We start from the raw sequence: 27670 nt of genomic DNA, 5'->3' as shown, positions 1-27670 counted from the left end.
TCTGCATCCTTTCCTTCAAGGCTCGGGGGCCCAAGATTATCTTCTGTGTCTGTATTTATTGGTTTCCCTTTTCTTTGTTGAAGAGGGTCTGTGCAATCCTTCTGCCTAGTCCGCCATCTTGCCCCGCCTCTCAAGGTGACATCTTTTTAACCTTTAAAGAAGTCTTTGCAACAGATTTGTCCAGTGCAATACACTGTTAGATTTCTTGACTGCTGCTTCCATGGGCATTGATTGTAGATCCACGTAAAATTAAATCCTTAACAACTCCAGTCTTTCTGTATGTATCATGATGTTGCTTATTGGTCCAGTTGTAAGGATTTTTGTTTTCTTTATGATAAGATGTAATCCATACTGAAGGCTATAGTCTTTTATCTTCACCAATTAAGTACTTCAGTTCTTCACTTGCAGCAAGCAGATTGTGTCATCTGCATGTCTTGGTTTGCTAGTGAATCTTCCTCCAATCCTGATGCCACATTCTTCTTCATGTAGCCCAGTTTCTCAGATTATTTGCTTAGTATATAGATCGAATAAGTATGGTGAAAGGATATAACCCTGATGTACACCTTTCTTGATGTTAAACTATGCAGTATCCACTTGTTCTGTTTGAACAGCTACCTCTTTTTAAGTACAAGTTCCACATGAACACAATTAAGTATTCTGGAATTTCCATTCTTTGCAGTGTTATCCGTGATTTGTTATGATCCACACAGTCGAATGCATTTGCATAGTCAATAAAACATAAGTGAACATCTTTCTGTTAGTATCTGCTTTCAGCCAAGATCCATCTGACATCAGCAGTGGTATCCCTCTTTCCATGCCCTCTTCTAAATCCAGCTTGAATTTCTGGATGAATCCTGTTGATGTACTGCTCAACTGCTTTTGAATTATCTTCAGCAAAATTTTACTTGCATGTGATATTAATGATATTGTTCAATAATTTTTGCATTCTGTTGGATCTCCTCTCTTTGGAATATGTACCAATATGGATCTCTTCCAGTTGGTTGGCCAGGTAGCTGTCTTCCACATATCTTGGCTTCCAGTGTTACATCCGTTTGTTGAAACATCTCAATTGGTATTCCATCACTTCTTGGGGCCTCATGTTTTAACTGTCCCTTCATTGCAGCTTGGACTTCTTCTTTCATCACAGTCGGTTCTTGATCATATGCTGTCTCCTGAAATGGTTGAATGTCAATGAGTTGTTTTTGGTACAGTGATCTTCTGTATTCCATCCATCTTCTTTGATGCTTCTTGTGTCATTCAGTATTTTGAATGAATCTTTCAATATTGCAACTCAAAGCTTGAATTTTTCTTCAGTTCTTCCAGCTTGAGAAATGCCAAGCATGTTCTTCCCTTTTGGCTTTCTACCTCCAGGTCTTTGCACATTTCATTATAATAATTTCCTTTGCTTTCTTAAGCTGCCCTTTGAAATCTGCTGTTTAGTTCTTTTATCTCATCATTTCTTCATTTGATTTAGCTACTCTACATTCAAGAGCAGGTTTCAGAGTCTTCTGACATCCATCTTAGTCTTTTCTTTCTTTCCTGTCTTTTAAATTTCTTTTTGCTTTCTTCATGTTTGATGTCCTAGATGTCATCCCACAATTCATTTGGTCTTTGATCACTAGTGTTCAGTGTATCAAATCTATTCTTGAGATGGTCTGTAAATTTGGGTAGGATATACTCAAGGTTTGAGGATATACTCAAAAGTCTCATAGATGTTTTAAAATTTTCTTCAGCTTCTGCTTGAACTTGCATGTGAGCAGTTGATGATCTGTTCCATATTTGGTCTCTGGCCTTGTTTTTTACTGATGATACTGAGCTTCTCCATTGTCTCTTTCCACAGACGTAGTTGATTTGGTTCCTGTGTATTCCATCTGGTGAGGTCCATGTGTATAGTTGCCACTTACTTTGTTGGAAGAAAGGGATTTACAATGAGTAAGTCATTGGTGTTGCAAAATTCTATCATGTTCTCTATAGTGTCATTTCTGTCACCAAGGCCACATTTTCCAATACTGATCCTTCTTCTTTGCTTCTAACTTTTAAATTCCAATCACCAGTAATTATCAGTGCATCTTCATTGCATGTTCGGTCAATTTCAGACTTAAGAAGTTGGAAAAAATCTTCAGTTTCTTCATCTTTGACAATAGTTGTTGGTGCATAAATTTGAATAATAGTCATATTAACTGGTCTTCCTTATAAGCATGTAACCAAAAAAAAAAAAAAAAACAAACAAAAAAACCAAACTCACTGCCATTGAGTCACATCCAACTCATAGTGACCCCTCTTTGGGTTTCCAAGGCAGTATCACTATGGAAATATATTGCCCAATCTTCCTTGCAGGAAGTGGCTGGTTGGTCTGATCCACTAGCCTTCTGGTTAGCAGTCAAATGCTTTAGGCACTACGCCACCAGAGCTCCTGTATATATATTGCCCCATCAATGACAGTGTTGTACTTCAGAATAGATCTTGAAATGTTCTTTTTGACAAGGAATGCAATGTAGTGCCTCTTCAATTTGTCATTCTCGGCATAGTAGACTATATGACTGTATAGTTCAAAATGGCCAGTACCAGTGTATTTTAGCTCATTAATGCCTAGGGTATCCATCTTCAAGAGTTCTATTTCATTTTTGACAACCTCTAATATTTCTTGTTTCATACTTCATTCATTCCACATTCTGATTATTAATCGATGTTTGCAGCTGTTCTTATTTTGAGTCATGCCACATCAGCAAATAAAGGTCCTGAGAGCTTTGCTTCGTTCATGTCATTAAAGTCTACCCTGTTACAAGAAGGCAGTTCTTCCTCCGTTGTATTTTAAAAGTCTTCCAACCTGAGGGGCTCATCTTCTGGCACTATATCAGATAATGTTCTGCTGCTATTGATAAGGTTTTCACTGGTCAGTTTTCTTTAGAAATAGATTGCCAGGTCTTTCTTTCCAGTCTGTCTTAGTCTGGAAACTCCACCGAAACCTGTCTACCATGGGTGACCCTGCTAGTATTCGAAATACTGGTGGCATAATTTCCAGCAACATGCAATCCACCACAGCAAGAAAGTGACAGACGAGTGGTGGATTAATAACCTATGTTTAATGAAAATTGTATTGTATCATATAGAATTATTTTACTTGGCGTATCATCAGATTGAACTCAGACATACCAACGATCATGAAGCTAACTTGGTTAATATTATTTTCATGGCAAAATAGCATTTTCAAAGTTAATGGTGTCCTTTTAGTTATTGTCCATATAGAAAAAGTATCCAATGAGAAACAGATGGGTAACTTTGGTAGAAAGAAAATTGAGCACCTTGAATAGGCTCAGGAAATTTTACTGAATATTCTTATGCTTTCCAGAATTATTCTGGCTTGCCTAACAATATAAAATATTATACTACTTAGAAATCTGATGTATTGGAGTTGCTGAAATTCCAGGATATTTAAGTGTGATTTTAATCCCTACCAGCTGAAACTCTGATTCCTATAGAAATATGATTATTGTAATAAAAATCCATATCCTAGTTTGGTAACTAAAAATAAAGGCAAATATACACCAACACTTTTATTTAAAAATGAGGTTGCAAAGTGTACTATAAATGGAGCTCAAATGATTTTTAAGACTTTAATTGTTGGGAGGGATACCAAGGGATTACCAACTTGGGAGAGACAATTACCATTATCATCCTGCACTGATTATTTTAGTTTCTGCTTCGGTTGTTGCTGCTGCTGCTGTTTTTTTTTTTTTTTCCCCAATCTCTTTAATTTCAGATTTTATGTGTATACCCCTTCTTTTGTTCACTTAACATATTTTCCTTGATTTTGACAGTGGAAATCGTGTTGGAGAAAGCTTTAAAAACACTTGTCATCATGTTCAAAGTTCCGTTTTCTCTTCTTTCCTCTATTAGAGTTCTGCAGACAATAAAAAGAATCCCCTTATTGTGAGATGACGCAGACCTTGCGACTTTAAAATAGCCAACACAACTCTATGGTTGGGTAATCATTTTTGGTTTTCCTGTTTCCCCATTTTTAATGAAGAAATTGGGTGAGAGAGGCTAAGCTACTTATAGGGTAGTCATAGCTGACTGTGTATAGTATCTGCAAAAATGTCTGGCGTCCAGCTCCTTTTCAGCATGCAGAAAACCATGTCTCCATAATTATGATGTTATTTTGACATTGCCTTTGGGGGGCTGCTAAGCCACAGCTGAATTCTCATTTTGGGAACTAGTCTTCCAAAACATCAAGATAAATAATTTTAGTTGGCATTAGGAACAGAATAGTTAGTTAAGCAATTATTATCACATGCATCAAGTGGTGCTGATGTGTGTATAGGGGGTGTGTTTTTCTGTATTTATTTTTAGAGGTTATAAGGGGAGAGAGAGAGAGAAAGAGAACTAAGGGAAAACCATTATGAATTTCTAAAATTACACAAAATTGCTAAAGGAAAAAAACTTGAAAATAAGACAAAATCATATAACACACAGGTATATATTTTATTGTTTATATATACTTAAGGGAAAAAGACAAAAACATGAATAGTGGCACCTAGTTGCATATGTATATTCTATTCTTGAAAACAATTACATGCCAATTCAAATCACATAAAGAAACATATATAATAAGTTTTCATATTTTTAATTTTTAAGATAGAAAAGTAAAAAGGTCCTAAAGAACATGTTATTTAAGAAATGTTAATAATATCAACGAAAACTAGGCATCTCTTCTTTCCAACTCCTTCCTCCCAAATTAGTTTGCATATTTTATTAGTTCAGTAAAAATGTTGAATGGAAAAATGGAGTTGATTTCAGTAGATTTAATCAAAACAACTTGGCTTTTATAGAGAGAAACTACTACTAGCTCTGAAATACTGATTTTGAAGAGCTTTTATTCAGACTTGGGTGGAAGCTCAAGAGAGAGGTTTTCATTGATCCAATTTTAGGATGTTTCAACTCAAGGAGAAGGGGAAAAAATCCAAAAAACTAACTTTTGAATCATGACATTAGACTGGTACACATTGTAGAAAACTCCAGCACAAGAGGTTACTCCATTACATTTTGAGAAATGTGAAGACTTTGTCTATAACTGAATTAGAATAGTTTATTTCTGCATCTTTCCCTTTCTATCACAATAAACACTATTGTACATGTTTATTAATATTACAGAATATGAAACACAATTTTCAAAATCTGTAATCAAAACACAAATTGTTATCTAAAATTGTATACATGATTGTAGACACTTTTGTGAGTCTATATTGCATGAACCATTTCTATATTTACCAAGATCATGCAGCTCTAATAAGGGCAGGCAGAGATCACCTTCCCAAACGCCATTCCAAAGATCCCAAGGTCACAAATACGAAAGAAATTCTAAAGGATAGTGCCTTAAACTTTTTTAGGAAAACAGCCAGGTTCCACCTTAATTTCTCTTTAGTGGTTAAAGTAGATGTTACTTGTATTGCTAGATTAAGTAATATTCTGATTTTCCATAAAATTACATAGATTTTCTGTCCAATTTGAGATGGGAAAAGATTTAGATTATCAGAGATAAAACTATACAGAAGATAGTGCTGAACTGTAAGATTCTTAAAATTGTGAAGTCTCCTCAGAATGAATAAACATACACAATTCATTCTCTGTGTAAGACTTTAGATTTTTCTTTTTTTGCATTTGATCCATGGAATTCCTTAGTATGATAATTATAAAGCTATAGCTTTATAATCTTAAAGATGCTGAGATCAACTTCTTTCTTTGATAGGTTGATTTAGAAAATCCCAGAAACTCACTATTCTGACTCATAGCAATATCTGTTGTATTTCTGAGGTGGTAAATCTTTGTGGAAGTGGATTGCCCAATCTTCCTTCCAAGGGGGGCTGGTGGGTTTGAATTACCAACTTTATGGTTAGCAGTCAAATGCCTTAGGCACTGTGCCATCAGAGCTCCTTTGGTGATAATATTATTAAATAGAGGAAAATCTTGTCAATATACTAATTACTACATTAAATTATATTTATGTATTTATTTTCCTAATAAGAATATCATATTTACTTAGTGCTTACCATGTGTCAAATACTTTTCTATGTGCTCTATATGCATTAATTCATTTAATCTTCACAATAACCATATTCTATATATTATATAATAACATGTACTAAATATTATCCCCATTATAATTGTTTAACACAAAGGTCAAGTAAATTATGCAAGATCACACAGGTGTGAATGGTGGAAGAAAAATTTGGATTTAGGCTCTTTGGCTCCTGAGCCCTCAGCTGTTATGCTGCACTTGATCATTGTCTGTATCGTGAAGTAGAATATATCCATGATGAGGACAAGGACTTGGTCTTACTCCTGTATCCCCCATGACCCAGAACAATGCGCTTAATAAATATCTGTTGAATGCAGAATAAGTAAACAAAATATGAAAAAAGAGTGGTTTAAATGCTTTGGTCTTATAGAAGAAAGTAACTGGTGGTTTTGGAACATGCAAGATAGGTTTCTAAAGTTCTCAACAAAAGTTCACAGCATTGAAATAGCTTGAGTTACCGTTTTAGTAAAATAAAACTCTTTGAGGCCAAAACTAGTATATTTTTAAGATTTTAGAATTCTCCCTGTAGTTGAAGTGTCATTTCATCCTTTCACAGCTTACAAATGAAGTGTTAGCTGCAATTTATAAAGGAGCAACATAGTTGTAGTCCTTGTGTAACTTAGAGGTAGTATTCCCAAATGGAACATAAAAACAAAGTATTTTTATTTTATAGTTACTATACTTTTGAGTAGAACACATCACCACTGTGCTTAATTTGGCCTAAGTTATAGGGTTTTTACTGTACATTTTATTCTACCTGTTTGAGTTGCACTAAACATTACAAGACTTTTCATTAGTAATTAATCTTATTCTCATAGGATTTGTTAAAATCGTCAGAGTGCTAAATTCTTCAAGTGTTAAGCTCCAATTAAAGCAACTTCTTATATTATGATATATAAAGAAAATCAATATATTTGAAAGGTCTTATCTGTTCATCAAAATTGTTTTGGTGAGAAAATCAAGGATGTTCTTGTTTGAAGGGTTAATTTTGGGGGCAGGCTTTTGTAAAGAACAAAATATAACCTGGATATTAGGCACCGGGGTAGCCCTTAGAATACAGAACTTGGAAAGTCCTATCTTAATGATTAAGCGTAAAGGATTTAGAATTGGAATGTTGAGAGTTGTATTCTAGACCTGTAGGCAGACAACTTTCACTTTGTAATATTTGGTGTCTTCTGTAAAACACAGTTGATAGTAATAGCACCTACTTCTTAAGGTTGTTATGGAGATTAAATGAGTTGATGCATGTTTGGCACAAAGTAACCAATAAATATTGGTATTTCTTAATTTAAGAATATCTGCACACAAACTCTCTGTTGTGCTACCATTGAATGGTTGAGTTAAATAACCATCAGACTTGACTGCTAACCAGAAGGCTGGCAGTTCAAACCCACCAGCCACTCCTCGGAAGGAAGGTTGGGCAATCTACTTCCTTAGTGATACTGCCTCGGAAACCCAAGGAGGGTTCACTATGAGTCGGGGCTTACTCGACAGCACGTAACAACAACAACGTTAAATAAACTGGCATTTAATGTAGGGAGCCTGCACATACCTACATGTGTGTATACATGTGTTGTATTTTTATTGGCATGTTGATTGCTGATTTCTGTGTAATTGGGATTCCATCACTAACGTGTCACAGATGCCTAGGTGATGATTATCAACTGGATGAGTTTCATTGTCCAGCCAAGCCTCCCTCTTTTAGGAGATTTCCCCCTCTATCCTCATCATTGAAAGGGTGGCCTGATATCATGGATAACTTAAAACTCTGAAAACCAGGAACCATGGGATATGTATATCTTCAGGTCTGCCACTAGCTGGGGCAAGTCACTTAACTTCTCTGGTTCTCAGATTCTTTTTTTGGAAAAAGATGGAGTCAGGCTAGTATCAGAACATTATACCTGGAGTGGACCCTGCAGATATAACCAAACTCTACCATCTTATCATGAGGTATCTAAGTTTTTTCAGAAGTCAGCCATGTAATTAGAAGCCTTTGTATGTGTGCACACATTCATGTATGTGTAACTCCTGAGATATTTAATGTAAACTAAAATGTTTTCCTAATTAGCAGGCATTAATTAAATAAAAGATTAGATGGTACCTAGTACTTATTTGCTGCTAAGATCTTGTATCTAAAGGCTGCCAGGTATCATGACAGCAAGATTGGATCCTTCAGCAATTATAATTGAAGTTCAGTATAATTCAGTATAAATAAGAACTTTTAAAGATTAATTCCACCAAAATTAAATCAAGAACCTAGGGCATTATAAGGAAAGGCTGACCAAAGAAAAGCAGCTATCTCAATAATTTGTGTGGATTTACTAAGGTTTGAACCATTATCTAATTCCTCTTAGGCAAGAGAGGAGCCTCACTGCTGACTCAACACTATAGTCATGAAAACACTGATACAGCTTCTACATTGGGTTTCTGATCCTGTGGCCCACTGTTGCCAAATCTTGGATTTTTCTATAGTAGACAATCCTCCACAACTAATAGCCTGTGATTCTAAGTCAGATTATCCAACGGTTTTCTCTCCTTGCATCTCTTTAAAAATAAAGACAGCTATTGAAAAATGTAATGCAATTCTCCCTTTCTTTTATCACCAATATGCTCTCTCTATCTCATGTGTATGGGAGCTCTGGTAGCGTAGTGCCTAAAGCACTTGACTGCTAACCAGAAGGCTGGCGGTTCAAACCCACCAGCCACTCCTTGGAAGGAAGATAGGGCAATCTACTTACATAGTGATACTGCCGCAGAAACCCAAGGAGGGGTCGCTATGAGTCGGGTCCAACTCAACAGCACATAAAAACAACAACAACAACATCTCAGGTGTATTACCTTTTGACCATTAAGAGCAAAGTAAAATGTTCTAACTAGTAAAAACAAAAATTTCAGAATGTACAGGGGATATTAATAAAAGAAGAAAATAGATTGGGCAAGAGGAGGTTTTTTTTTTTTTTTTTTTTTTAAGGCCAGTAGTTGGAGGTAACCCATAAGGCATGTGAATTCTTTTCATTTTCTGCTAGTTGTTTGTGAAGAAAAACTGACCAAACTCACTGCCGTGGTGTTGATCCGACTCATAGCAAGCCCTCGTTGGGTTTCTGAGGCAGTATCACTAGGAAAGGATTATATTACTCCCCTTCATTAAAAAACAAAAACATACTCTGCTAGCTTCCCTATTGGATGAAAGTGAAATTTCTCAGCCTGTTATTCAAAATCATTCACACTCGGCACTAAATACTGTTTCATCTCCTACTTCCTTTGATGTACCCTCCCTCTAGCGCCCCAGAGGTTCTCCTAACTCTCCTGATTCCCTGCGTTTTCATACCTCTACCTCTTTGGCTGCAATGATGGACTCAGGTATAGCAGAGATCATGGAGCTGGCACAGGACCAGGCAGGGTTTCATTCAGCTGTACACAAGGTCGCTATGATTTGGAGATGACTCGATGGCACCTAGCAAGAACAACAACCACCACCTCTTTACTCAGGCTGCTCCCTTTGCCCTTTCTCCTATCTGGTTAGCCTGACAAACTGCTGTCTATTCTTTAAGATCCAACTCAAAGTTGCCTGTTTTCATAAATTTCTGTTCTTACTTTTCCTAGGCAGAAAGTATCTCCCTCACTTGTGTGCCCATATGAAGCACTTCAAATGGACTGTATTCTTCACACAGTGTTACAGTAATTGCTCCACATCCTCCTTCTAGCACTGCTACTCTCTCTGGGGCAAGGACCATGTTTTCATGATTTATATATACAGGCATTCCCCGGGTTACAAATAAAATCTGTTCCTGCCCAACCAAACCCAGACTCCCTGCCACTGAGTCAATTCTGACTCATAACAACACTATAGGTTAGTAGAACTGCCTCATAGGGTTTCTAAGACTGTAATCTTTATGAAAGCAGACTGCTTCATCTTTCTTCCACTACTTTGCTGGTGTATTTGAACTCCTGACTATTTGGTTAGCAGCTGAATGCTTTAACCAACCCACTGATCCATTCCTGAGTGTGTTTTTAAGTTGGATTTGTAAGTCAGTCTGAATAGGTAGGTACATATGACTCTTCTTTAGCCTTACTTCAATGCAAGAAAAGGCTCAAAGCCTTTTCAGTGATTTAAAAGCTATACATGTGGCAAGTGAAGGTAATTGTGATGAAGAATTTGTTGTGAGTGGAGGTTGGTTCAATCATTTCAAAGTGATGGAAAATTTATGTAACATTTAAGGACAAATGTGAGTTGTCTCTAAGTTGGACATTCATAACTCAGAGACTTACTGTGTCTTAGCAACTGTGAAAATGGTATGGGGGCAACATCTAACCTCCTCTACCAAGTGGAGAGGAGGATCAAGATCAACAGCCCAAAGCTGATTCCAGTAAGGTGGAGGTCAGACATGCCTCTAACCTCCACCCTTTTTTTGTTGTTTTTAAATCGATTCTGACACCAACTATCTGTCCCATGGCACTCTCTACTTTCTCTACTTCTCTCCTGGGTACTATAATTCATTGCAATGGCCACACAGGACTCACAGATAATACTCATGATTATGGGGTTTATTAGGGAAGTAACAGGTACAATTCAGGATCAGAAATGACTCAGGATATAGATCTCCAATCAAGACAACTCTTCTCAGCAGTTGTAGGCACTCTGGCCCTCAGCCTCTCAGCCCCGTGGCCCCTTGGCTTTTCCCTGCTCAGGCAAGTGTTCCAAAGCTCTTTTAGCTCTTCTGGTGAGTCAGTCTACTTCGTAGTGATACCATCTCAGAAACCCAAGGAGGGGGTTTGTGGTATGAGTTGGCTCCAACTCAAAGGCAGTGCGATGAGTTTTGCATTGGTAAGTGCTCAGAGGCATCCCACTCCACCAGTAAGCCTCTTGCCCGAAGGCACTCAGCTTTCTCGTTCCTGGGTCTCAAAGCCCACTGCATTGTCTCCTGTCTGGTTTCCTGGTTCTGCTGCAGCTGGTTCTCTGCCCATGCTTCTCACAGTCTCTCGCTGTCTCAGCAAAGTGTTAACAGCTCTCTATCTTTGTCTCCTGTTGAGTTCAGTGCAGGGATCATAGGTCCAAAGGATGTATTCCACTCCTAGCTCTAATTTCTTAATGGTAGTAAGATTCCCCTTTCCACCTCTAGGATGGCTCATTTTAAGTCTAGCAAAATGGCAAACTGAGCAGTCCCCACTTTGGGTTTCATGTACTTTATTTGAATGGTCCCATGCCCACAACTGTGTCATGAACCTTATTTATATTATCAGCAAGTTATCTAATCCCCTTCGTGGGCCATAGGCACCTCATGTTTGCATAGCCCCATCCAGTCATTTGGTGGGAATTGCAAAGCCAATGGCTAGAAGGACTATATTAAGTAATTCACCGCACCACAGCAGCTAATATAGTAAACCTGAGTGGCACAAATGATTATGTGCTCAGCTACTAACTGAAAGGTTCGTTTGAATCCATCCAGAGGTGCCTCAGAAGAAAAGGCATGGTGATCTACTTCAGAAAGAGTACAGCCATTGAAAACCCTATGGCACACAGTCCTACTTTGAGATACTTGTGGCCTCTGTAAATTGGAATTGACTTAATGGCAATTGGTTTGTTTTTTGTTGTTTTTAGCATCTAGTACATTGTGCGCACTCAATAAAAGCTTGCCGAAGTGAATAAAAGCACACGCTCATGTATGGCAAGTAGATGGGAAATACCCTGATTCTGATAAAAAATACTTCTTTTCATTTATTTTAAATAATTTGGAAAATACAAAAGGAGAAAATGAAATTCACTCATAACCTTAATCCCTCAGAGCTTATCATTGTCATCAATTTAGTATACATATTTCCATTAAAGCATACTTTTAAAAAAATCTTTGGTATTTAAAATTAGAGAATTATCTTTGTGGCCTAAAAAAGATTATCCTAACTCTTGACTTTGTTGTTTCTTTCTTAGCTCACAGAGAGAATAATCATCCTCTTTGTGGTCATCACTAGTCAAGAAGAAGTCCAAGAGAAATATGTGGTGTGTGTTTTATTCATCTTTTGGAATCTATTGGATATGGTTAGGTAAGAAGTCAAAATAATCTCTTAGAGTAAAGCCAGATTGCTTTCTACAGTGAAACCAGTAATAACTGCTTATATTTGGTTATTCTGAATGAGACCAAAAAACATAACCCTTTTTCAGATTACTTTATCTTGATATGGAAATGTATTTTTAGTGCTTTCTATAATGGGCATTTCAACAATAATGAAAACCTACTGTGATTTCACAAGAACGGTTCAGCACATTCAGGATTACAGCAGAAGGGTTGGCATAACACCAATTTGGAATAAACCTTACAGCTGTTTGTTCATGAAAGGCATTCCTGAGAATTGCATTAGTCCATGTTACTTTAATAAGAAAGGCAAGACTCTTATTATTCATACTTAGAATATACAAAGTTGGTTTCTGTGAATTCCAAAATATTTTAAATGTGGGGCTTCGGCAAAACAAATGGACGTCCACAAAAAATTTGGTATATGATTCCAATGGGTTCAAGTGACTAACTGAAGTCATTTCATGGGTCATCTGGGAATCCTTGGATTTCAGGTTAAGAGCTTTTGCCTTTGATGGTCTTCAGTTTCTTTCTCGCTCTGAAATTTTGCAGCAAGACCAGCTGTTGCATAAAACATCCTCCTTTGCTCAGGAGCTCTGGTGATGTAGTGCCTAAGACATTTGACTGTTAACCACCAGCTACTCCTTAGAAGGAAGATTGAGCAATCTACTTCCATAGAGATACCACCTTGGAAACCCAAGGAGGGGTTACCATGAGTCAAATCGACTTGACAGCAATGAGTTTTTTTGTTTGTTTGTTTTGTTTTTGCTCACTAGCTCACTTTTTAACTTTCATAAATGAGGGCTGTTACTTCCTACTTGGAAGATGTGGATGTAATGAAAGGACCCTAGTTTTATAGCTGAGTTTATGTAAATTCTGTATTTATTATATAGCTAATCACTTAGCTAGATTAAAATATGGCTAAATAATGGGTTGAGCCTAGAGTGAATTGAAATATTTTTTTGGAATTATAGTGACTATAATTCTTTGTTTATATAACTTACTTTTTATCTCTAACTGATAGCTTTATAGACTTTGCCAAACACCATGGACTTTTGTAGCCGATGATTTTCTGTTCATGACATTGGATTCTATTCTTGAGTTTGGGGCTTTCTGATTTACTATTCTCAGGAATGCCTGACTCAATGTCTGTTCAGTTTCAAATAAGCTTAAGAGACTCATTGGAGAACTGACTGCTTTATTATATTATTTGGGCCTTGGGAGTGGTAGCAAAGTATCTTGGAAAGATATTTGAATGTGGATGTAGAAGATCTGAGGATGAACCCTCTCTGCACTGCTTACTTGTTATATGACTGTAGGAAACTCTCCTCACCATTCTCTTATATAATAGATTTATTGAAATATAATTAAGGTACAGTAAGTCCCCAAGTTATGAATATGACTTACAGACAACTCATACTTGCCCTTTGTTGTTGTTGTTAGGTGCTGTCAAGTAGATTCCAACTCACAGGAATCCCAAACACTATAGAATGAGACACTGTCCAGTCTTGCACCATCCCCACAGTCTTTGCTGTTTGAACCCATCATTGAAGTCACTGTGTCAATCCATCTTGTTCAGGGTTTTCTCCTTTTTCTTTGACCCTCCACTTTACCAAACAATATCCTTCTCCCTCTGACAACATGACCAAATTAGGTGAGATGAAGTCTAGCCATTCTTGCTTCTAAGGAGCATTTCAGTTATACTTCCAGGATAAATGTGTTCATTCTTCTGGTATTCCATGGTATTTTCAGTATTCTTCACCAACACTATATTCAAAGGCGTTAATTTTACTTTAGCCTTCCTTATTCATTGTCCAGCTTTCACATGCATATGAGGAGATTGAAAAGACCATGGCTTGTGTTAGTCATACCTTAGTTTTCAAAGTGACATCTTTGTTCTTCAACACTTTGAAGAAGTCTATTGCAGCAGATTCATCCAGTGTAATATTTTTTTGACTGTTTCAATGAGTGTTGACTGTGGATCCAAGAAAGGTGAAATTTTTGAAAACTTCAGTCTCTTCTCAATTTATCATGATGTTGCTTACTGGTCCAGTTGTGAGGATTTTTCTTTTCTTTACGTTGAGGTACAATCCATAGTGAAGACTCTAGTCTTTGATCTTCATCAGTAAGTGCTTCTAGTCATCTTCATTTTCAGCAAGCAAGGGTGTTTCATCTGCAAATGGGTTTTCCTCCAATCCTGATGCCACATTCTTCTTTGTATAGTCCAGCTTCTCAGATTATCTGCTTAGCATATAGATTGAGTAAGTATGGTGAAAGGATACAACCATTATGCACGTCCTTCCTGATTTTAAACTATGCAGTATTCCCTTATTCTGTTTGAGTGATTGACTCTTAGTCTATATACAAGTTCCTCATGAGCACAATGAAGTGTTCTGGAATTCCTAGTCTTCACAATACTGTCCATTATTTTTATGACCCACACAGTCGAATGCCTTTGCATAGTCAATAAAAGGCAGGTAAGTACTTTCTAGTGTTCTTTGCTTTCAGCTAAGATCCATCTGACATGAGCAGTGATATCTCTCATTCCATGCCCTTTTCTGAATCCAGCTTGCCTTTCCGAAAGTTCCCTGTCAATATACTGCTGCAACCATTCTTGTATTATGTACAAAAAAAATTTTACTTGCATATGATATTAATGCTATTGTTTGATAATTTTCATTCTTTTGGATCACCTTTTTTTTGCAATGGGCATGAATATGAATCTCTTCTATTCAGTTGGCTGGGTAGCTGTCTTCCAAATTTCCTGGCATAAATGATTCAGCACCTCCAGCACTGCATACATTTGTTGAAACATCTCTATGAGTATTCCATCAAATCCTGGAGCCTTTTCACCATTTCCTTCAGTGCAGCTTGGACTTCTTCCTTCAGTTCCATTGGTTCTTGGTCATATGCTACCTTCTGAAATAGTTGAATATTGACTAGTTCTATTCCTACAGTAATTCAGTGTATTCCTTCCATTTTCTTCAATGCTTCCTGCATTCATTCAATATTTTGTCCATAGAATCCTTCAGTATTGCAATTGGAGGCATGAATTTTTTCGTCAATTGTTTCAGCTTGAGAAATCCCAAGCATATTCTTCCCTTTTGGTTTTCTAATTCCAGGTCTTATCATATTTCATTGTAATACTTTACTTTGTCTTCTCAAGCTGCTGTTTGAAATCTTCTGTTCAGCTTTTATTTCAATACCTCTTCCGTTCACTGTAGTTACTCTCCATTCAAGAGGAAGTTTCAGAGTCTCTTCTGACATCCGTTTTGGTCTTTTCTCTTCCTTTCCTATCTTTTTAATAACTTTTTTTTTTTTCTTTTTTCTTTTCCTGTTCAAGAAATAGTTTATTTTCCTTAATCCTTCCAGCAGGGAATGAGAACTCAGATTTCTGACTGCAATAGCATATGGCAGTATCATCATCTTGTTCTTGGAAATCTAGGTTCGTACAGTTATTTGTTGTTGTTATTATGTGCCATGGAGTCAGACCTGACTCATAGCGACCCCACCTTGGGTTTCAGAGGCAGTATCACTACGGAAGTAGATTGCCCAACCTTCTTTCCGAGGAGTAGCTGGTGGGTTTGAACCGCCAACCTTCTGATTAGCAGTCAAGGACCTACTATGCACCAACACTGTTCTAGGTGCTGGGGATACAGTAGTCTCTCACAGAAATTGTTGGAAAAGACACACAAGCAAATATATGACTTCGGGCGGTTTGATAAGTGCTGAGAAGAAAAATAAAGCACAGTAATAAGTCAAAAAGTAAAGGCAGGGAAGCAAGGAGAAGAGGAGCAGTGCTGCATTAGATAGAGTAGTCATAGAAAAGTCTGATTAGGAATTGGATCATACATTGAAGGAACTGAGGAAGAGAAAGCCGTACAGTCTGAAGCAGAAGACTCTTAAGTGGTGGGACCAGGAAGTGCATAAACCCAGTATGAGGTTTAATGTGTAAAACAAACTGGCAGGACACCAGTATGGCTAGATTAGAGTTAGCAGTTAGTGAGGGGTAGGTTGATGAACAATGCAAGAAAGTTCATACAGGCTAAAGACTGTGGGTGTTACTCTGAGAGAAGGGATCATCTTGAACAGTTAACTAGCATGATACGAGATGCATTATAAAAGAACAGCTATGGCTGTTATATGGGTATCAGCTAGTATAAATGAGCAGTAACTAGGCAGTAAGAGGTCAAGGATTGTCTATAGTTTCTTGTAACCGAGAATGACGGTAAAGAGGTGCGGAGTGATCAAATCATGGTTGAAGGTCTTGAAATACTTCTTTCTTTCTCCTCATCATCAAAAGAGAGTGAGACCAAAGACCAATTCCTACCTTTATGACTTTTATTTTAACCACCTGCTCTTCTTCAATTCACTACTATTTGATGTACGCCCCTAACACACACATGCATCTATACTGTGACATACAAAAAGTCATCAGGTACATCACCCATTTTTCTCTAACTTGCTCCTCACTCCCTATGAAATCTAGTGCACTCTTGTAATATTAAATATCACCCTTTTTTCACCCTTTGCTACTGTAAATTTCTTGACAACAGCCATCAGTTTCTCCCATTTACAAACACTGGTCCTGGAAACGTCTGATAAAAAGAATGTGAAAATTCAAAGTTGACAGCTCCCCTGCCTTGAAGATCACTTCTCCAAGTCCTCTCATCGAGCCAAAGTCACTCCTCTGACGCCATGATATAAATTTGGGGCAGGTTCCAAAGGATCCACTGTCTTGCCCTGCTCCCCTTGTACTCTTCCAGACCCTTCATTCCAGCTGCCAAAGCTCAGCCATAGTACGTCACCTCTCCTGTCGGCAGTGGCTTTGTCCTCATCTTCCAGCTTGCCCTGGCTACTATTTTCATCATCTTCTTTTTCTTCTTTTAGGGAGGTTTAATAGCTTTTTCCTGCGCTCACACGTGAGTCCCGAACAGTGGCAGCCATCTTCCACCACTGGAAGTGTCACTCTTATGTCCGGCAGAAATGAAAGAAACTTCAGCATTAGTTCTGGTGATAACAAGGTTCTGGGGCGAAGTTGCCAACCACGATCGAGGGCTGGCGCTTTAATGTGGCTAGGAGAGTGGTCTAAATAAAGAGTGGCATTGCGTGAAATTGGTTCCAGGACAAAAGTCAGTGAATGGAGGGTCTCAGCGACTTCTCTGCCACCTCGGTCTTCCCCAGGTCCGCTGCTCATCTGGCCCCAAAATGAGCCCTACCACCATCAGAGCCACTTCCTTCATCAGCTGCCTTAATGTTGGTTTGGTGTATTCTACACTGTTCCTTTCCTGTCCTGCTAAACTTGCTAGCTACTAGGAAGCGAGAAAAATGGGGCTGATAATTAGAATATTATACCTTCTCCTACTACTATAAAATGCACAAAAAAACATGCAAGGTTTCATCTTAAAACGTTTCTAAGATTTCCTTCTCTTTTTAATGACCTTCTGCTTTCTTCATATTTGATATTCTTGATGTCATACCACAGCTTATTTGGTCTGTGGTCATTGGTGTTCAGTGCATCAAATCTATTCTTCAGACGGTCTCTAAATTCAAGTGGGATATACTCAAGGTCATATTTGGCTCTTGTGGATTTAATTTTCTTCAGCTTTATCTTGAACTTGCATATGAGCAATTGGTGGTCTGTTTCACAGTGAGATCCTGGCCTTGTTTTGACTGATGATATTTAGCTTTCCCATAACCTCTTTCCACAGATCTAGTCACTATGATTTCAGTGTATTCCATCTGGCAAGGTCCACATGTATAACCACTATTTATGTTGTTGAAAAAAGGTATTTGCAGTGAGTTGTTGGTCGTGCAAAATTCTGTCATGCAATTTCTAGCCTCATTTCTATCATCAAGGCCATATTTTCCAACTACCAGTGATTCTTCTTTGTTTCCAACTTTCACATTCCAATCACCAGTAATTATCAATACGTCTTGATTGCATGTTTGGTCAATTTCAGACTGTAGAAATTGATGAGCATCTTCAATTTCTTGATCTTTCGCTTTGGTGGTTAGTGTGTAAAGTTTGATGACTAGTCATATGACTGGTCTTCCTTGTAGGCTTGTGAATATTATCCTATCACAGACAGCATTGTACTTCAGAATAGATCTTGAAATGTTCTTTTTGACTATGACTGCAACACCATTCCTCTTCAATTTGTCATTCCTGGCATAGTACATCATATGATTTACCTGATTCAAAATGGCCAATGCCTATCTCAGCTCACTAATGCCTAGGATATTGATCTTTTTGGGTTTTATTTCATTTTTGACAACTTCTAACTTTCATAGATTCATACTTCACACATTCCACATTCTGATTATTAATGAATGTTTGCAGCTGTTTCTTCCTAATTTGAGTAGCCCCATCACTTGTCTTCCGGTTGTACTGTGGTGCATTGCATCTTGGTGTGAAGCTGGAGGCTATGCCACCTGTATTTTGAATACCAGCAGGGTCACCCATAGTGGACAGGTTTCAGCAGAAGTTCCAGACTAAGACAGGCTGGGAAGCGGGATGGGCCATCCATTTCTGAAGAAAATGGCTACTGAAAACCTTATGGATAGCAGTGAAACACTACCTGATATATTATTGGAAAACTTTGTGAAGAGCAGTGAAACTTGCCCTTTAAAGTTATGTAAATTTGTCTTCACTGAAACAATTGAATCAACCCTTACTCACAACAAATTCTTCATCACAATCACTTTCATTTGCTGCACCTGCAACTTTTAAGTAGTTGTAAAGGCCTTGAGCCTCTTCTTACACTAAAGTAAGGCTAAGTAAGAACTGTATGCACATATTCCCATTTAACCTACAAATTTGATTTTAAGATACACTTAGGAATGGGTTTTGTTCATGACCCAGGGACTGTCTGCATCATAAAATTCACTGTTTTAAAGTTTGTAATTCATGGTTTCAGTTGTGCAACCATCACCACTATCTAATTTTATTACACTTTCATCATCCCAAAAAGAAACTACATATCTGTTAGCAGTCATTCTCCAGTCCTCCATCCCCTATCTCCAGACAACCTCTAATCTACTTTCTGTCTTTATGGATTTACCTATTCTGGATATTTACATTTCATGTTGATATCATAAATATAGGAGCTCTAGTAGCATAGTGCCTAAGGCACTTGACTGCTACCCACAAGGCTGGCGGTTCAAACCCACTAACCACTCCTCGGAAGAAAGGTTGGGCAATCTACTTCCATAGTGATACTGCCTCAGAAGCCCAAGGAGGGGTTGCTATCAGTTGGGTCTGACTCGACAGCACATAACAACAACAACATCATAAACATAGCTTTTTGTGTCTGGCTTCTTTCACTTAGCATATGGTTTTCAAAGACCATGTACTCAATTCATTTTTATGGCTTAGTAATATTCTGTTGTATGGATATACCATATTTTGTTTATACATTCATCCATTGATGGACATTTGTGTATAAGCTTCTGTGTGGACATTTGTCTTCGGATTTCTTGGGTATATACCTAGACACCTGCTGGATGCCTAGTTGAAACTCAGTTTTTTCCTTTGTAAAGTGGGGGTAGGATTATCTTTCCAGTCTATCCTAAAAAGGCCTAAATGAGATATGTAGTAAAAGAACTTTTAAGCTCATATGTACCGTACTTATGTACAGGATTAATCAGCACTTAATTACTCTTAATAATAATAAGTGCTGATTAATCCTGTCATGCATATTGTACCTCAGAAATTGTGTTTTTCTCCCAGGTCAGCCAGTCTACCTTTTCACACTTAATCATTGAGTGAATATTATTATCCTCCTAATTAAATCTAAATCCTATATCAAGTTCAGTGTCTAAGTCACAGATGTTCTTTTTAACATCTGAAAGTTGATTTAATGACACTCCTCATCCTCAAACTCTTCCCTCTTTTCCTGTGTTTATGGCCCAGTACTTCTGACTAGCATTTCTTTTGCCCCTAGCGGTTCAGCAGTCTGTGCGTACTTTCTAGTTTCTAATGATTTCTGAATCTTCCTTTTGTCCTCAATCTCTACACATTCATATTTCCTGAGTTTATAATTCTCTGTATACAAACATAAGGAGCTCTGGTGGCATAGTGCCTAAGGCATTTGACTGCTAACCAGAAGGTTGGTGGTTCAAACCCACCAGCCACTCCACAGAAGGAAGACTGGGCAATCTACTTCCATAAAGATTTACCACCTTGAAAACCCAAAGAAGGGTCACTGTGAGTTGGAATTGACTCAGTGGCAGTGAATTTTTTTTTTCTTTTGTATACAAACATGATCCTGCTAATCCCCACCATTACTTAATAGAAGAGTCCCTTTTTTAGTTTTCAGAAAAAGGGGGTAGCAGGAAGAGGAAAGTATATCTCCATGGACAAAAAGTAGTTTGACAGGAGCCTAAAGCCTTGGTATCAGTTGATGTCTTAGGCTAGATTCTCTAGAGAAGGAAAACCAATGAAGCTTTATATATGTGTGTATCTGTGTGTGTGTGTGTGTGTGTGTGTGTGTGTACATACATATAAGAGAGGGGGAGCTCTGGTAGTGTAGTGCCTAAGGCATTTGACTGCTAACCAGAAGGCTGGTGATTCAAACCCACCAGCCACTCCTCGGAAGGAAGATGAGGCAATCTACTTCCGTAGTGATTCTGCCTCAGAAACCCAAGGAGGGGTCGCTATGAGTCAGGTCCAACTCGACGGCATATAACAACAACAACAACAACATAGAGAGAGAGGGAAAGATAAATTTAACTCGGGGAAATGGCTCACACAATTGTAGAGGCTGGCAAGTCCCAAGTTGTGGGTCATCTGTCAAACTGGAGGGTTTTCATGTCTTTAATTACATAGTAAGGTATTTTCTTTTCCTGATATTTCTCAGAAATCAGCAACAAATGATGTTTATGAGCTCCTTGTCTCCTTTCAGGTACACCTACAGCATGTTGTCAGTCATAGGAATCTCCTATACTATCTTGACATGGCTCAGCCAAACACTATGGATGCCCATTTATCCTCTGTGTGTTCTTGCTGAAGGTAGGAAGAGTGACTTGCTTTATTGCTTATTGACAAATGCAGTCTAATTATAATGGTACACTAAAGTTTTTGATGATTACATTTGTGTTTTCTCGTTTTTCTCACTTAATGTATCTTTCCTGGCATATTTCCCTTGATGCAAAGATGCAAAGCATCAAGAAGCAAAGTTAGAGGGGTAAGCAGCTCTGCACAATAGACCAAATGCCAGACAAGGCTCAGGACATTTGAGTCCTGGTCCTTAACTCCCATTAACTCAGTGGATGAGTTTTCGGTGCTTACTCACTAAAAAGAGGTTTTAACATGTATTGATTTCTATTGTTTTTACTTTAATGCGTAGGAATTCAGTTCCCTCTGCTTAAACACTCTTCCTACGTAGCCTCTACCACAGATCCTACTCTCTGGCTTTATATCAGTCAACACTTTTTCAGGGAAGTAATCACTGATTCCCAAACTAAACCAGTTCTCTCTTTCACAGGGCTTATCTCAAGGATTCTTTGATTCATGTCCTTTTCCTGACTAGCCTGTATGCTCCATGAGGGTATAGGGCTGTCTTTCTTTGCTTCCTTGCTTTCTTTCATGCACCCAGTATGCATGTTCCACAAATATTGAATGATTATTGAATAAAATATGAAGCAGACTAATTCTTTAGCTTAAGTAAACTTAAAAATAATTTAACTCATCAGTTTGCAAAGAGCTTGAGGATATGTGGGGAATATTTGCTCCATTCTGTAATGGATTTGGCAGCCTGGTAGAGCGCTTTCTGAAACAGACATGATTAAAGTTTTGAAATGGAGGGCATGAAGAAATTAAGAAAGCATGTTAAGGTAACTAAGGGAAAACATAAGGAACCAGATTTGACATAACATGATGGTGATGTTGGCAGTAATCGTAAACCACGTAAAGGCCAGTATATAAATTATAACCACGTGTTTCCTATATACTGATGACTAGACAAAAGGAGCTTAAATTATAGCCAATCATATTAGATACAAGGGATTTTAAAATTTGTTTTCAAAAGGAAGAATTATTAAATTTTAGAATAGACTATACCAAGAAATTCTAGAGAATAAGTTTGAAATCCATAAAAACTGATTACCCATTTGAGAATGAAATCCCTTAGTCATTGAAACAATTATTAAGTACATTCCTTTATTATATCCTGTGAAAAATATGATAAGGAATATATAAAGGAATGAGGTAGAAAAAGCACTAATCCCTTCCCCTCCTTGGGTTTCTGAGGTGGTATCACTATGGAAGTAGATTGCCCAAACTTCCTTCTGAGGAGTGGCTGGTGGATTTGAAACACCAGCTTTCTGGTTGGCAGTCAAATGCCTTAGGCACTATGCCACCAGGGCTCCTTAAAAGTAAGGGATGAATAAATGAATAGAGAACTTTTCATTTATTGTTGTTTCATAATTTAAAACCTCTCTTTTCTAGAAAAGCCATGTTCTTATATATTTGCCATACAACCCTATTATTTTATTAAATTGAGTTTCATAAACTTATTTAAAAATTTTTTTTATTGTGATTTGGGTGCAAGTTTACAGAGCAAATTCATTTTCCATACAACAACTCACATACACTTTGTCTCATGACATTGACTGCAATTTCCCACAATGCAACAGCTCCCCTCCCACTTCCTCTCCATAGTTACCTCTTCTCTGTGTCCTTCCCTCCCATGCACTCCTGCTCCTAAGCTGACTCCCTGTGCATACACAGCCTTCTATTCACCCATGATTGATCTCTCCAAGGAGTGTATCTACCTCAGATAAATGTTCAGCTCATACGTCTGTCTTTTGTGAGATTCATGCCATTGTAAAATAAGATCTATGCAGAAAAAAGTCTGGAAGCATGTATGATAAAATGTCAGTAATGCTTCGTTCTGGGTGGTGGAATGTGGGTGACAGTATCTTTATCTTGGCAGTATACACAAATGGTTAAGCATTCAGCTACTAATCAAAAGCATGATGGTTTGAATGCATCCAAAGGTGCCTTGGAAGAAAGGTCTGGTGATCTACTTCTGAAAGATCACAGCCACTGAAAACCCTAAGGAGCACAGTTCTGGTGTGAGGCACATGCTGTCAGCATGAGTTGGAACTGACTCAATGACAACTGGTTTAGTTAGTTAGTTAGACAGATACATAGCTGTTGTTGTAGGAACTAGTTTAGTTAGTTAGACAGATACATAGCTGCTGTTGTAGGTGCCATCGAGTTGGCTCTGACTCATAGCGACTGTGTGTACAACAGAACAAAACACTGCCCTGTCTTTCGCCATCCTCACATCCTTGCTATGGTTGAGCCCATCGTTGCAGCCACTGTGTCAGCCCATCTTGTTGAAAGTCTTCCCCTCTTTCGCTGACCCTCTACTTTACCAAACATGATATCCTTCTCCAGGGAATGGTCCCTTCTGACAACATGACCAAAGTAGGTAAGAAGTCTGGCCATTCTTGCTTCAAAGGAGCATTCCAGTTGCACTCCTTCCAAGACAGATTGTTTGTTCTTCTGGCAGTCCGTGGTATTTTCTGGATTCTTTGCCAACACCACAATTCAAATGCATCAATTCTTCTATCTTCCTTATTCATTGTCTAGCTTTCACATGGATATAAATAAAAACCCTCCAAATTAACATCTGTCAAGTCGATTCCAACTCATAGCAACCCCTCCTTGGGTTTCTGAGGCAGTATCTCTGTAGAAGTGGATTTCCCAGTCTTCCTTCAAAGGAGTGGCTGGTGGGTTTGAACCACCAACTCTCTGATTAGCAGTCAGATGCCTTAGACACTATGCCACCAGAGCTCCTTCACATGGATATAGGTAATTGAAAAGATAGATAGATAGATCAAATGTTCCAAAGTATTAAAAAAAAATGCACTTAGGAAAATCAACTTAACTTTTGATAACTGTAATTTCTCTTAATAACTGTAATTTTCCATCTGGTAAAATGTAAGATAAAAACCAAGTTCATATAAATGACCAAATCAACCAGTTGTACTGATGACTTACTGGAGACTTAGGTGCAGCCCCCATGGAACTTGTAGATGTCATGGCTTGGTGTCCCTGGTGGACCTTGCACTGATGTTGCTCATACCTCTGCAGTGTCTGGTTCTAACAACTGTGGCCACCTGCAGGTGGACAGGAGGTAATGAGTGATAGTCAGGAGGCTCACTGTGGACTTTTTCTTCATCTCTTTCTTTTATAAACTTGTAATTTTAGGCTCACAAGAAGTTGTGAAGAATAGTAAAGTTTTCTTTTGTCCAGAGTATCCTAGTGGCAACATCTTACATAACCTTAATCCATTATCATTTCATAAAATGTTATCATAAATCTGTACATGAGATCAATTTTATAGAACTTCCATCTCTTTTATCTGACACAAGCTTCCTCTCTCAAAATAATTTAGGCTGGCATTTCTCCCAGAGTTACATAGAACTTTTGGTAAGTATTACTACAGTGTGGGGAGGAAGGAGTTTCCAAGGTCAGTTAAATGGAGGAAGTGCTGGGTGAAATTGGTTTCTTTACTACAGAACTCCTCAGAATCTCTACTGTGCTAATATGTGCTTTAAAATGCCAAGAAGAAAATATCATATGCAGCATTTTCCAAATTCATTTGTCCATCACCCCTATTTGTAGCTAAGGGGACAGATGCTTTCTGAGATATCTTTTTAAGGAGCACTGTACAGTATTTCTTTTTAGGTAAGAGATGGACAGAACTCAACACGTCCCTTTGCTGTAACAGCCTTGCTAATTTAGTCATTCAGCAGATTTCCATATCAAACTGTACCTTTTTTCTTCTTTCCTTTTCCTCAATTTTTTCTTTTACTGTGATTTGGATGAAAATTTATTCAAACTGTAGCTTTAGCTAAAGGATTCAGCAATTACCCCTAAACTGCCATTATTGAATTCAGAATATCCTTCAGCTATAGAGACTCAGGCAGATTATCTCTGTAACAAGTTATTGAAGGAATTTATTTATTTATTTTTTAAAACAGCATTTGCCATCTATCAGTCGTTGCCTTATTTTGAATCATTTGGTACTTACTCTACCAAGCTGCCCTTTGACTTATCCATCTATTTCCCATATGTGTTGAAAATATATCTGATGATGCTCTTTATAGGTAAGTTGTTTTTTATTTGTTTTTGCTTTCTTCCTGTGCTCTTTGGTTTGTGCTGCCATCTACCTTATGGGCATGTCTGTAAACATGGGAATGCCCAAAGAAGCAATTTGATACCATCAACTAGATCTTGTTAATTGAGCATGTGGAAATTACAATGCTTTTTATATCACATCAGGAGATCAAATATATCACTATTTTACTATACAAAGTAAGAAAAATTTTACTAGTAGAAAATGTAACTGCATTATGTATGAACTATAGAAATAACCATTGGCCCAGGTATCTATCTACAAACAAAACCTAGATATCACACTTGGCTATTTCTTTTCACTTAGATCTCTTTTGTTTCCTGTCCATAGAGACTTAAGTGCCAGTACTTCCTAGCAAGCGAATGGAGTACGTGCTGAAGGGTCAAGGAAAAAGTTAATTAACAAGTTTTTCCCAGATAAGTAGGGAGACTTCCATTATTCAACAGTAGTTCCCTAGCTCTAATTGTCACAAATCTCCAAGAACATGATTGTCTCTAAAAGCTAACAACAGACATCAAACATATAAGAAAAACATGTGGGGAGAAGATAACTGAAATTTGAGAGGTTATCCCAAAGAGAGTTCCTCATGTTGCATTAATAATAATAATAATAGTAACGGTAGAAGAGTTTGCTTTGCTTTCACTTCTGCAGAAAATGTGAAGATAATTCTTTAAGCCTTCCATCTGAGAGTGTCCCTTGGTGTCTTGTCCCTGGAATCCAGGCAGCACTCTGCCTATATTTTAAAATGATGAATGTTTCTAGGGAAATGGTTACTCAACCTAACTTACCTTTGCCATTTAATTCTCCATTTTAGGTATGTATTTTACTTACAGTCATCTATACTCAGAAAGAAGAGATGTCCTCAGAGTCTTTCCCACCCAGAAGAAGAAAATGTGAAGGCCAGCATTCCAGCGTGCTAGGCTTGTGGATTCACCTTCAGCAAATACAACAGAGGAGGCATTCTGGAGGGGAACACTTCATGTTTGACAAACAACTGTGGAGATAACTGCACATCCCGCAAATACTCTAAACACACCATTGTATGTGTTTCTTATACAGTGTTATTTTGAAAATATATACTTTGCACAACTTGCTTTGCCAAATCTCTGGATTTTATACAAGTTACATTTATATTATGTGAAGCCTGATTATTTTCCTATAAGGTTAATAAGAAATGAGAGCGCAACTAGAACAGGTGTAGTCAAACTGGGAAACCAGAGTTGATAACCTAACTAACATCCATTTACATCTATTCCTTTTCAGAACTGGAGTTCCCAAATTGAAGCAGATCTGTTAGGAGGGGAGGGATGTAAAACATGCAGTGCACTTGTTGAGAATAACATTTTATAGGCAGATGTCATTGTCCGCATAGCTGATAATTTAACACCTGCCTTAAGCATTAGACACAATTAGGATACACTGAAACAGGATCTTGAGGAAAACAGATTATGCTTCTTTTAAGAAATAAACAATGCCCCTTAGTCTTTCCTTTATTTTCTTAAATCCGGACATATACATCCCTTATAGGGAATTAAAAGGTACAAAATTGTAATTATAATAGGCAAGAAAATTAAGAACTAGTGATATTTTAGATTATTTGTTAATAAATTCTTATTACTAATTACTGTATAAAGTCATCACTCATTGTTTAGTGATGTTCTTTACCTTGAAGATCTAAACAAGAACATGCAAATAATTAACTAATAGAATCATTTATATATCATGAATGCATCATTCACTTTTCTTGTAAGAAATATTAGAGATTATATTACCCAGTAACTATATAAAAAGGGTATTAAGCATATTGCCATGTAAGAAGTAATAAAAATGTATTTTTTTAAATTGGCACTCTTATTTCCATTTAATAAAACACTTGAAAATAAACAATGAATACTAATAATTATCATTGGTATCTATAAATGTTAAGTCATATCTGACATTTTAAAATAAAAATGTATTATGTCAAATTATCCTTTTAAAAAAGCTACATTTTATTTTCCTTTTCAAGCTATTTATTTCACTTCTAAATAACTTCTAAAAATTACTAAAAGCCTAAGTGTGCAAAGAGAATAGAATACCTTTGCAAACTTTAGATAATTTAGTCTAGCTTCCTGCCAATAGAGATGGCTACATACACTGATGAATTATACATCTTGAATTACTTAGAGGAAGAGAAAGAACTAGAGAAACTATAATTTACTGAGTAATTATAAGAAATTAAAATTTCCTTGTGTTGTTGTTAGGTGCCGTCGAGTCAGACCCGACTCATAGCGACCCCTCCTTGGGTTTCCGAGGCAGTATCACTGCAGAAGTAGATTGCCCCATCTTCCTTCCGAGGATTGGCTGGTGGGTTTGAACCGCCAGCCTCTGGT

The 27670-nt window shown here is 37.5% G+C and overlaps 1 protein-coding gene across 1 annotated transcript in view; it reads left to right on the top strand.

The window, feature by feature from the left end:
- The window catches only part of HACD4 (3-hydroxyacyl-CoA dehydratase 4), a 41000-nt gene extending 14805 nt beyond the window's left edge, over positions 1 to 26195 (top strand). Inside the window, exons 4-7 of the mRNA XM_007952546.2 lie at positions 12003 to 12115; positions 21051 to 21157; positions 25144 to 25269; positions 26113 to 26195. Of these exons, the coding sequence (XP_007950737.1) occupies positions 12003 to 12115; positions 21051 to 21157; positions 25144 to 25269; positions 26113 to 26195 (429 nt within the window). The remainder of the gene's footprint in view (positions 1 to 12002; positions 12116 to 21050; positions 21158 to 25143; positions 25270 to 26112) is intronic.
- The last annotated feature ends 1475 nt before the right edge of the window (positions 26196 to 27670 follow it).

The sequence above is a fragment of the Orycteropus afer genome, unplaced genomic scaffold, assembly GCF_000298275.1.
Source record: "Orycteropus afer afer isolate SDZICR_OR568_19922 unplaced genomic scaffold, OryAfe1.0 scaffold00345, whole genome shotgun sequence".
Lineage (NCBI taxonomy): Eukaryota > Metazoa > Chordata > Mammalia > Tubulidentata > Orycteropodidae > Orycteropus > Orycteropus afer.
This window is presented reverse-complemented; position numbering and strand designations above follow the sequence as displayed.